The 12,042-nt window shown below is 39.0% G+C and overlaps 5 protein-coding genes across 5 annotated transcripts; 3 read left to right on the forward strand and 2 right to left on the reverse strand.

Annotated features, from left to right (window-relative positions):
- Positions 1–2,232: 2,232 nt before the first annotated feature.
- CBG12466 lies at positions 2,233–2,787 on the forward strand (the record flags this gene model as incomplete). The annotated part of the gene is made up of 3 exons (XM_002639692.1): positions 2,233–2,409; positions 2,456–2,605; positions 2,647–2,787. 3 exons carry the CDS (start codon positions 2,233–2,235, stop codon positions 2,785–2,787), a joined length of 468 nt encoding a protein of 155 aa, XP_002639738.1.
- Positions 2,788–2,935: 148 nt separating this feature from the next.
- On the forward strand, positions 2,936–5,145 carry CBG12465 (the record flags this gene model as incomplete). The annotated part of the gene is given in 7 exon segments (XM_002639691.1): positions 2,936–3,244; positions 3,292–3,600; positions 3,603–4,013; positions 4,061–4,363; positions 4,588–4,704; positions 4,863–4,964; positions 5,068–5,145. Coding segments are annotated over 7 exon segments (1,629 nt in total).
- A 992-nt stretch (positions 5,146–6,137) lies between these two features.
- On the forward strand, positions 6,138–7,037 carry CBG12464 (the record flags this gene model as incomplete). Its single annotated transcript, XM_002639690.1, has 4 exons — positions 6,138–6,434; positions 6,479–6,550; positions 6,595–6,736; positions 6,784–7,037. 4 exons carry the CDS (start codon positions 6,138–6,140, stop codon positions 7,035–7,037), a joined length of 765 nt encoding a protein of 254 aa, XP_002639736.1.
- A 209-nt stretch (positions 7,038–7,246) lies between these two features.
- CBG12463 lies at positions 7,247–8,337 on the reverse strand (the record flags this gene model as incomplete). Its single annotated transcript, XM_045238711.1, has 5 exons — positions 7,247–7,720; positions 7,766–7,938; positions 7,988–8,087; positions 8,133–8,186; positions 8,260–8,337. 5 exons carry the CDS (start codon positions 8,335–8,337, stop codon positions 7,247–7,249), a joined length of 879 nt encoding a protein of 292 aa, XP_045094877.1.
- A 351-nt stretch (positions 8,338–8,688) lies between these two features.
- On the reverse strand, positions 8,689–9,149 carry CBG12462 (the record flags this gene model as incomplete). Its single annotated transcript, XM_002639688.2, has 2 exons — positions 8,689–8,807; positions 8,855–9,149. 2 exons carry the CDS (start codon positions 9,147–9,149, stop codon positions 8,689–8,691), a joined length of 414 nt encoding a protein of 137 aa, XP_002639734.2.
- Between the last annotated feature and the right edge of the window lie 2,893 nt (positions 9,150–12,042).

Consider the following 12,042-nt stretch of genomic DNA (forward strand, 5'->3'; position numbering starts at 1 on the left):
TGAATTTCTGGATTTCTGAAATTCTAAATTTCCGGATTTCTGATTTTCTGATTTTCTGAATTTCTGAATTTCTGAATTTTTGAATTTCTGAATTTTTGAATTTTTGAATTCCTGAATTTCTGAATTTCTGAATTTCTGAATTTCTGAATTTCCCGAAATTTTCAGAATGTATAGTTCAAATTGGGACCACAACAGACCACAATTTTCTCAAACTCACTGGAATTCAGTGTGGAATCAGAATTCGTGAGTTTTCAGAAAAATTGGGAATTTTCAGAAAATTTGAATTTTTTGAAAATTCAAAGTTTCAGAAATCAAGACCAGCCAATCCAACAAAATTACAGTTTAAATTCAATTGGCAACAAAAATGGTTACAGGTGAGGAATTTCCGAAATTTCAGAAATTTTGATATTTTTGAAAATTTCCAAAAACTCAAAATTTTCCGATTCTTGTCGAGTTTGGGCTCATTTTGAAGCGTTTAACCTCCTAAATTGAAATATTATATCAAAAATTTCAAAAAAAAATGTGAATTAGGCTCATTTTGCGCGTCAAAATGAGTCCACACACGCCTAGGCTCCGCCCATTTTGATATTTCTGACGCGTCGCGGTCGTGCGTCGCATGCCGTGGGTGAAAATTCAAAGTGGGCGTAGTCTAGTCGTGTTTGGGCTCATTTTAAAGCTCATGATGAAAAAACGTTTCCCACCAAGACAACTACAGTAACCCAAAGAATTTTCAGGTTTCCACATCTGAGCAATGTCGCCTCAATTCTCGCTCATTTGAAGCCCAAAATTCTCGAGACCATCGAATTGGACTACAAAAAAATCGATAATCGATTGTGGGCGGAGCCTGGATGGTGGCGAAATTGGACCAATGGAAATGGGCTCGAAATTTGAATTTGAAATTTTGCTCCTCGAATTTCTTGAAATTTGAAATTTTGAAAAATTTTGAAAAAATCGATTTTCAAGAAACGATTATCGATTTGAGTGCGATGTCAGAGAGAGGTGCATTTTTTGGAAATTTTGAAAAAAAAAATTTCAAAAAAAATTTTTTTCAGATTTTCTCAAAATCTCCCAATTTCAAATCCTCGTTCATCAGGCTCAAAACGGCGTCTCCTTGGAATATTGAGGACTTTTTGGGCTCGAAAATCGATAATGGACATACAGTAAGACACTACAGTATTCCAGAAAATTCTCGGAATTTTCTGGAATTTCGATTCGATACTGATAGTAATTCGGTGAAGAAAATGGATTATAATTATTGATTGATTTATTGATTTATTGATTGCTCATTATTGCAAATTTATTTGATTGTTGGTTGTTATGTTTATTAATAAATTATTTTGAAAATTTGACAAATTTTGGATTTTTTTAGTTTTTGAATTTTCTAGGCCATGAGCTGTTTTTGGTGGTTTCTAGGCTAGTTTTTTTGTGAGAAACACGAATTTAAAGTTTATTTTAACTGAAAATCGGTGGAAAATCCAAAAAATCGATTTTTTCAAAACTTGGCACCGTGCCAAAAAAGTTTTTTTTGAGTGCAAGAAAATTGTTTCAACTGTATCTCAGCCAGTTTTCCTCTAATTCCGAAAACTTTAACATGTTTGCTTTTTTCGTAATTTCAGTTTTTCCAACCGTACACAGAGTCGAAAAAGGGGAATTAATGAACTTTCAGAGTCTAAAATTACTGTATCTCAGCCAATTTTTTTCAATTCAGAAAATTTTTAAATTTCCGAACTTTTCCTGCAAAGAGCTTCAAAACGAGTATAATCATGACCATATTCCGTGAATTTTCGAATTTCGACCCCCTTATGCGCCTTTAAATTCGAAAAATCGATTTTAAAGGAACACAGTCATGTTTATACTCATTTTGAAGCTCTTCACTTCCGGAGCTAAAAAGTTTAAGAATTTTCAAGTTAGCACAAAAACTGACCGAGTTACGGTAGTTTTAAAAGAAAGCCCTGTGCCAGGTACTGTGCCAAAAAATGGGTATAGAAAAAAAAACTTTAGAAAACACTGAATTTCTTGGTTTTTTGAGCTTCAAGACTATCAAATTCAGATTATCCATAAAAATCTACCCCAGAAACCTTGAAAAAACGGAAAAAATGAAGGTGCTTGTTTTTCTTCAAATGTTCTTCTTGTAATTTTTTACAAGGTTTTCGATCCGTGTTTAAGTCTCTGTCTGATATTATGCTGTTTTCAGTTTTTTGAAAGAATTATACATCTTTTTTCAGAAAAAAAATGCCGAGTACTTCTATGATTGAGGATCGAGGTGAAATTGAACGACGGCGTTTCGAATACTTGGATCATCCAGCGGATATTCAACTGCATTCTTGGGGAACAACAATCGAAAGAGCGTTTGAAGCATGTCTCGTTTCGATGTTTGGGTATATGACTGATTTGGAAAAAGTGGAGGAGGTATCACTTGTTGACAACTGATATAAAACTGATGAATATAATTCAGCAGTACGAATTCTATTGGAAAGTTTCTGGGGACAGCATGGACGGTCTCTTGTTTCAGTTTCTAGATGAAGCCCTCAACTCATTTCATGCTGAGCCTTGTTTTGTGGCAAAAAGAGTAGAAATTATGCGATTTGACAAGGAAAAGCTTGAGGTTGATTTTCTAGACAGCTGAAATTATTTCAATGATTCCAGATTGAATTCCGTGGATGGGGAGAGTCTTTTGACACGTCCAAACATGAAACCGAAGCTGACATCAAGTCCCCCACCTATTCAAACATGCAAATCATTGAAAAATCTGATCGATGCGATGTTTATGTCATTGTTGACATTTGATTTTTCCTTTCTCTCATTTCCCCATTGTTTCCCACTTTCCAAGTTTGACATATTTTCCTTTCTCTTATTTTTTAATTATTATTCGTTGATTACCGTCGAATTATGTCAATACGTTTCTAATTAAAATTGTTAAAATTTCAGGTAAAACATGGGCATCGATGTCAAAAAGAAGGTGCTGAAACGAAAACTGAAACAAATGAAGGACGGTCATGAGAAGAAAAAGGCCAAAGAAGTGGTAGAAGAGCAACCGATGGAGGACGATGATGGTGAAAAGGTAGAAGATGAAGAACAACAGGCTGAGGAGAATACTGGTACCAAGGTTTCTGAGTTCTTGACGAAGACAACTTTCGCATCATTGGATGGAAAAGTAAACTCAAATTTGTTGAAGTCGGTGCAAAGACTGGGCTTCACCACATTGACTGAAATTCAAGCCAAAACGATCGATCCGTTGCTTGAGGTGAGAAATCGCAGGAGAGTTTCAACTTTCAAAATATTAATTTTCAGGGAAAAGATGTGCTAGCCTCTGCGAAGACTGGATCGGGAAAAACTCTCGCGTTTCTGCTTCCTGCCATTGAACTCCTTCATAAACTGAACTGGAAGCAGCATAATGGAACTGGAGTCATCATCGTCTCGCCTACTCGCGAGCTTTCGATGCAAACGTACGGAGTGTTAACCGAGCTCTTGGAAGGTTCTAATTTGACTTTTGGACTCGTTATGGGAGGATCGAACAGAAGTGCAGAAAAAGACAAGCTGGCTAAAGGTGTTTCCATCTTGGTCGCCACTCCTGGACGTCTTCTCGACCATCTTCAAAATAGGACAACTTCCTAGTTCGCAATTTGAAATGTTTGATCATTGACGAAGCTGATAGAATTCTGGATATCGGATTCGAGATTGAGATGCAACAGGTTCTCCGTCATCTGCCAAAACAACGTCAGTCGATGTTGTTCTCTGCAACACATTCTCCAAAAGTTGACGAATTGGTAAAATTGGCTCTTCATTCAAATCCAGTTCGTGTATCAGTAAACGAGAAAGCAGAAGAAGCTACTGTCGAAGGATTGCAGCAAGGATACATTGTGGCTCCTTCTGACAAACGTCTTCTCCTTTTGTTCACATTCTTGAAGAAAAACAAGACTAAGAAAGTGATGGTCTTCTTCTCGTCATGCAATTCAGTCAAATTCCATCATGAGCTTCTCAACTACATTGACGTTCCGTGCATGTCTATTCATGTAAGAAAATCTAGGTTTAACTAATTGTACAAAAAACACATTTTTAGGGAAAGCAGAAACAACAGAAACGTACTTCAACATTCTTCACGTTCTGTCAAGCTGAAAGTGGAATTCTCCTCTGTACCGACGTCGCTGCTCGCGGTCTGGACATCCCAGCGGTTGACTGGATCGTTCAGTACGATCCTCCAGATGAGCCAAGGGAATACATTCATCGCGTTGGACGTACGGCGCGTGGAACAAATGGAAGTGGAAAAGCACTGCTCGTTCTGAGACCGGAAGAACTTGGATTTTTGAGATATTTGAAAGCTGCGAAAGTTACTTTGAATGAATTCGAGTTCTCATGGAACAAGGTAATTTTTTTTAGTTATATGGTCATTGATCTGGTCTTTGAAGTTCTACTTTGCAACAGGTTTCAATTCAAGTGAATTGGATGTCATCTTAGATTGACTAATCGAAAGTGCACTTCACTTCAAAAGATCCAAAAATGTAATTGATAAAGACGGAACTTGAGTATAATATCAGTTGTTTAAATTGTAGATTTGAAAAGTAATGATGAAGATTTGTACTTTTACAGGTGGCCAACATTCAAACACAGCTGGAGTCTCTCATCAGTAAAAACTATTATCTCAACAAGTCGGCAAAAGAGGCATACAAGTGCTATTTGAGAGCGTATGATTCCCATTCACTGAAGGTGAGTCTATACACAAAGTGCATCGTCTTCCAAAAAAATAGAGGACATGATGACAGGACACTAATTGTTCACGAGATTCGTTCGCCTTCCGGCTATAGTTTCGAGATGTCCGGCTACAAAATACTTGTTCAACACCTTCGTAATTCAAATTTTTGCAGGACATCTTCGATGTGACTACTATGGACCTAACAGCTGTTTCCAAATCATTCGGATTCTCCGTTCCTCCATTCGTCGATCTTCCAATCAGTAACAAGCCGAAGGTATGGTGGAAAGAAGGGCGCTGAAAAGCTAAAATAGAAGATAAAATTTTGAATATGAATTCATAATCGAAATCTGAAATTTCAAACAAGTTTCAAATTGCAGGTGGAGATCAGATCCAAACTTTCCGGGGCCGGATACCGCAAGAAGAAGCAGTCGTTCAGTTTCAAGACGAAGAAATGAGAGAAGATCCGGCACATCAAAATTGTTATCTTTTTTTGTTATTTTTGTTATCTCGTTTACTCCTTTTTATTCAGTCTTCCCCCATTCTATGATCCATTTATTGTTCCTTTGTTGTTCCATCGAAATCTTTAATAAAACTGTTTCAGTGTGTCACAGGAACCAACATTTTCCAGCTGTTTCATATCGTTTCGTCTCACTTTTTTGAGATCTAGAAGCGAAAGCTTCTCGTTCTCGTTTTCACCTTTCTAGCAACACCACCACCATACACACAAAAAACGAAGATATCGAAATTCTGCTAGAAGGAGAAGGAGGAGACGGGAAGATATCATCTAAATGTCATGTGTACATATGTAAAGTTGTTGCGCAACTGTCATTTCATGATATCTTCTCCGTCTTCTTTTTCAGACGACCGCTTCTTGTTCCCCTCGTCTCTTCTGAATTCTCATCCTCCAAACTTCTTCGTTTTGACCCCGCCCACCTCCCACTTCTTCCACTTTTTTTTTGAAATTTCGACGCCTACTCAGGAATCCTCCCGGTATAAAAACATTCGGGCGAAAAAAAATAACCTAAGAAATTCAAAATCCCGCCTTCTATTTTCCCTTTCTCAATGATCTTTGCCTACCTTTTATTTCTAATAGGTCATCGGATCTCAGCGATCCCAATTCCAAACGGTTTACTAGGCAAGTTTGCTGTATTCTAAAGAAAAAGTATCCAACATTTAGAAACTGATAATTTAAGCGGCAACATAAGACTCTTTTTAATAGTCACTTTCATTAGTTGTTAGTCTATACAAGTCGTAGTCATATGACGGATTTCTAATAGCTTAGCAATCAATGTCAGAATAGAAGAAAACTATAAGAAATTTTATGTTAATTGTTTGAGACAAGGCGACGCAGGCAAATGGTGAAGAAAGTTGAACGGAAACGTCTTTATAGATGTTAAGAGATAAAGCTTATATAAAGTTTCAAAGTTTCAGGAAATGTTGAGGTTGAATGCACAGATACAACAATCGAAGCAGTCTTTCTCACAGAATCCAACTTTCTAGGTTTTTTATTTATGATTTGCAGTCGCCTAATCGGAAATATGTTCCAGGTCGAGTATTTGTTTTGGGACATTCTGCTGATAAAGAATGTGTGTCTCGAGAAGTTGGAAGACGTACAACATCGATTACTGTACCTCGAGATAAATGTGGAGTTGAGACTGTGCAACATGGAAAAGGAGCTGGCTACACATCCTCTGTAAACATCGTTATCTCATTCCATGATAAGTTCCTGACGAAAGTTGACCGAGTGAGAAAAAAAACTTGAATTTATTCCAAAGTTTTTGTATTCAGGCTTACAACATCACTTGTCTGTACGCACCTACTGGGGATGTCGTTTCATACGCATTAACTGTTCAACCATCGGTAAGTTTAACATTTGTTGAGAATTCCTACAAATTGAACTTCAGCTTCTGAAAGACATTCAAGTTTTGGCTGATCAACCAAACTGTGAATACGAGGTATTCGATGTCAGAACTCGACGCCCAGCAGACGTTGTACATGTAAATGCACCCCTGGAACATGTGTGGACATGTGATGGAGCCAATCTTGGTTAGTCTTGGAACATTTCAACTAAAATCTCAAAAGTCAAAATCCAGATCTATTCTGCATGCGAGTACATGACTGTGTAATCAATGAAGGAAAAAACAAGAGACGATCGAAAATTATTGATTCTGAAGGATGCTCCCTTGACACTACGCGTCTTCCGAATCTCCGTTATGACAACAACAAGCTCTCAGCTCGAGTGATGTCGAAAGCATTCCGATTCGGAGATGATGTCGCTGTTGAGTTTGAGTGCAACGTACGACTGGATCTCAAAAACGGAACATCGTGCCCCAGGCCGAGATGTTGATCTAGATGCTTGTTTAAATTATTTCTGACTACTAATATACGTGTTGTTGAGCTAATATATTTCTCATCTTACCATTAGACTTCGATTCCCTCACTGCATTGGTCTGAATCCGATCAAAACGTTCTAAAATTTTGGAACAGAATTAAATATATAAAGTGTTTGACTTTATTTTTCTTATGATGAATAGTAATAGCACCAAATTAAGAGAATTAAAAAATGCCAGCTCCTGGTTTTCTTCCTGGCCATGCTTCCTTCGCATATCGTTTTTTGTGATGGTCTTCCAGTTCTTCTTCGTTTTGCGCCGTGACGAACTGATGTTGACCTGGTTCTGGAAGCGTTTTCCCGTAGAGTTCGAGATCTGGAGCAGAGTTCAACGCCATCGGTCCGAATGTTGAAGAAAGTGGAGCTGCTATGAGATCTCTTCCTGGTCGAACCACTTTCCTCGGCGGCTCTGATCGTTTCGGATCTCCTGGTCGTTTATTTGGATTTGTCGAAATAATGGCAGTTGTAACCAGGTTTCGGAATCGGCCGACAGAAGGATCGACGTCTTCTGGATTGATAACTTCTTCTTCTTCTAAGAATGCCACGTTTCCACGTGGTCTCTTCTTCCGACGTGCTTCCTCAACTGAGATTGGTAGCTGAGGAATCCTTCTGTTTTGGGCAGTGTTGTACGATGTTTGATGCTAAAAACTTTCAGATACAGGGAATACGAGGATAACTATTATTACATCTAGTTGCTCTTCGGAAGCAATCACTTTTGGGTCATCTTCCACAATATGTTCCGTTTTCAGTCGAACTGCATATTTTCGAGTTGATGCTCCAAGGTGAAATTGAGATCCTGGGTCCATGAAAAATACTTCGAGAGGGCGAAGGCGAACGCTTCCGAGAAATGTTCCATGACCTGAATCAAACATTACAATACCCTAATTAATTTTTAGAAAAACACTTACTACTTCCCATATCTACTAATGCAAACCTCTGCAGCAAACCGTGGTAAATAATGAGGGCATGAACTCTGGAGCATGAAGCATGCTCGACTGCGAAGTCGACCTAGAACATAAAAAATTAGAAATTTTTTGTTACAAAAGGACTTACCTGTTTGTTATTTCTGCCAAAATAATACGCTTTTTTGTCGTCAATCAATAACTTCTGAATAGGTAAATCGTTCGAAACCAGTATAATTTTTTTAACAAGCCTGAATCAATGCGTCGCCTTTATATACATCTAAATGTGCTCCGTCTGGCGGTTTCACAGCCCATGTAGGAATTTTAAACTTGCTTTTCTCATCGGCTTCTTCCATTTCTGGCTTAATATCAGCTGGGTTTGAATTTTAACGACGAGGAAAATATAGGTAATGTGAACGCGCTCCAGTGAGTCAACTGGATAAAATTTGGAAAAAGGAGGGACATTCAAAAAACGTTAGAAAAAGAACAAGTTTATTTGACAATTTTTAAACAAAAAAATCAGGTTACTATTTAACTGTAAGTTTAAGTTTACTTAATATACTCGATGAATGACCCTACAGGTTTAAGATGGAATCAGATAAATTTCGGGTGAATGATTTAGATAAAGATAAAAAAGTGTGTATCAATAAAATATATCAGTTGGGGACCTCAAGCGGGAAGTTCATTAAATGATTTCATTAAATGATTTATACTTCGGCCATAGCCAGTGGATGAGAGCTGGTGGATTGGGTGCGTGGGCGAGTCTCGAGTGGCAGAGAATATGTTCGGCGGCGCTTGTTTCTAGCCACGACAATAGTTGTTTCGTCTGAAATTTGTGAGCATCGCGGAAACGTATGCAAACTGTTGACTTACGGCAAGCATTGAAATGATTTCCGTTGCTGGGAACTCTCACTTCGTAAACGTCCTTTGAGCATGTCGCAACTTTTGGAACCTTCAACTTCATTCGAATATTCGGCTCTATGAACTGATTCGCAGTGGCTCCATCACCGCCTGTCTCGATACCGTCATCTTTGGTTCTCAAGCACCAGAAAATGGTGAACACCAGCCCGATCACGTTCACAACCATTACAGTGACGATGGCTGCACATGTCGCAATGGCTTGAAGGTTCCATTGTAAAGGCGGGGGTATAATCAGATCGTCATTCATTTTCGGTTTAACTGCAAGTTATTAATTCAACTGAGACTGTCGATTCGAAAAAATCGCGCAGATGAAAGCATAAACCATCAAATTGTTTATTAACAATGGGCGCATTTTCTTTTGTTTATCGTAGAAACGACGAATGAGGGCGGAGCTCATTTTTTGTTTTAAACAACTTTTTATGATGAATAACATGTAACAGCAATACGAATTTATCCGCGCGATTTTTTGAATGGACAATAGGAAATACACTTATCGAATACAATTTGCACAAATGACCTTCAATGAGAACGACAACAACAACAAGAGTGAAGGCAGCTGGGAACAGTGGGTAGGGAGGAGCGTTTTCAGTCAAGGCATAGTAACTATAGCGCTGCGAGATATTCAGCAACGGGAGAAACGGAAAAGAAAACGTGCGCAATCTTGAAAAGGTTGATTTTTATTAAGTCATATGAAAAATCTCTGAAATCAGCTTATTGAGAACTTCTCTATGATTAGCTTTTTACTATATTTATGTCATAAATATGCTAAAACATCAGTCTTTGGAAGCTTCCGCGATTTCTCCCGTTGCTGAGTATTCGTACAACCTTTGCAAAGCTTTGAAAGTATGAAACGAGAAGTCTCTCAAAAATTCGTAGCTTTGATGTGCAGGTTGACCTAATTAGCAGTGGGTTTTCGAAGATTCAATGATTTAGGTTGTTGACTGATAGTGTGCAACTTTATATTTTTGTTATTGACTAAAACAGCTTCAAAATTTAAACAGTAGGTTCAGAAAAAAAGAAAATTTGTACAAAAGACCACCAACGAAGTTCAAAGAAAGAGCGACGAAATTTTTCTAGCGGTACCGTAATACTCCTTAAAGGACGCTGAATGGTAAAGTTTTCGATGGTCCCACAGCGCTGTTGTAATTACTAGGTTGCGCCTTTGAGGAAAGCTACGGTTTGAAATGCAAAAAAAGCACACGGAATTTCACATAGCGATTGGGTTTTAGCATAACAAGCTCTCCCACAGAACAATTCCGAACTCACTTGGGTTCAAGCGAGGGGGTCAGAAAAAGCGCCCCAGCAAACTCGTAGGCCAGAAGAAATTTAATAATTTTAAAATGAACGCGGGTTTGAACTAGATCATGATCTCTTTCTTAAAAATCAACGGGTTGCAACGCGCGTATTCTCGCTCATCCTTTAAAACTGTGATACTCAGCCAACGAAGTTCGGCAGCGAATTGAGAACTTTTGAAAAATTTACTGGGGCGCGCTTTCTGACCCCCTCGCGAACTGCAAATTAATTTTTGATCTACAGAAAAAAGTTTGGCGCGATCACAATTGCAGGTCTAAAACCATAATTTCAGAATTTTTTATCTGATTTTGTGAAGTTCCAAGATGACTCAAATGATTCTTTAAAAAATTAATTAATGGTTATAGATTCATGTATGGTCGTTTTCCGGAAGAAAAAATGTCAAAAATGGTCTTTTTTGAAAGTTTTTTACAGAAAAAATCTATCTCCTCTTTCAGTTTTTGACATTTCTAGGAGTTCTATATCTCAAAAAAAAACCGCAATTATTTTCTCTACATTTTCTATGGACAAATTTTTATTTCGTCTGATAAAACTTTTTTTATAAGGAGGCTAACGCCCAAGCTAGTGTTATCAAATATTTTGTTAGAGACCTTACTATTGTTGAGAACTCAAACCCCAGACCCCTTCCCAAAGCCCCTGTACAGGGAGCCGCTCCCTCCTCTGTTTAAAAGTATAAATGTCCATTCAAATGTTATTGTCTGTCCAACCGTGGCACCTCGTCCCGTCTCCGATATCTCCCCGTGTCCCATCGCCGCCCCAGTTTTGTCCCCCTTTCCCTTGAAACCCCTCCCTAAAACGAACCCTTTACCTGCTTCCGCAGCCAAATCAGCTGTGATAAATCTCTCCTGCAAACTCCCCAATGTCAGATCTATAGCATCTGCAGAACGCCTCCAAGTACTTCACTCTGACATGCTAGACAACCAGATCGACCTTCATTTTGTTACTGACTCCTTTCTCTCCTTATCCGTCCCTGACTCTCTCTCCTCATCTTCGACCCTTCATTTTCTTCGCTTCGACAGACGGTCCCCTAACCCTAAGGGCAAGGGAGGTGGCGTCGCGGTGTTGGCCCGCAAAGACATATAGCTGGTAGAGGCTGATAGTCTCAGCTCCCAGTTTTACCCCCTACACCACTGCGAAATTATCACTGTCGACCTGCTTCAGGTAAGTTGCCGAAATTACCCGCAGATAAACTGGTCTTCTGATAACCTTCTGCCTAATGATATGCCTGCTGGCCTGGAAAGCCTGATGTCACTATTCGATCTGACTCAGATAGTAGACTTCCCAACCAGAACCAGTCATTGCGGTGCTGAAAACTTCTTAGACCTAGTATTTTGTAACAAGCCGCAACACATCTCGAACACCGTGAATCTTCCACCCTTCCTGCTCTCTGACCATTCCTCTGTCCTCTTCGAAACAATCCTACCTAGTATTTCTCCTCCTTCACCCATCCTCAACACTACCTCGTCAAAACGTCTAGACTATATAAAATGTGACGTCAAGCGTCTTTTGGATCATCTTTGCTCTTACAACTGGCCCAGGCAGCTATCTTTCTTCTCCACGGTTGATTCGAAACTTGCTCATTTCTCCGCCATTTTCAACGAGCTCGTAGTCCTCTACACTCCAACCGTCCGTGCTCATCGTCCAACCTTCTCGCGTAGAAAACCCAAGGTTTTCAGGTTCATCCAACGTCGCAACCCGTCCCTCCCTAGACCCCAGCTCAAACTGCTTGTTCGGCGACAGCTCAATCGAGTTAAGAGGGCGCGTGCAAGGGAGGAGCTTTCTATTATAAACAACGAGAACCCCAAAGAACTCTTCCATTTCGTTAAATC

Source organism: Caenorhabditis briggsae (genome assembly GCF_000004555.2).
Source record: "Caenorhabditis briggsae complete genome, chrI, whole genome shotgun sequence".
Taxonomy (NCBI): domain Eukaryota; kingdom Metazoa; phylum Nematoda; class Chromadorea; order Rhabditida; family Rhabditidae; genus Caenorhabditis; species Caenorhabditis briggsae.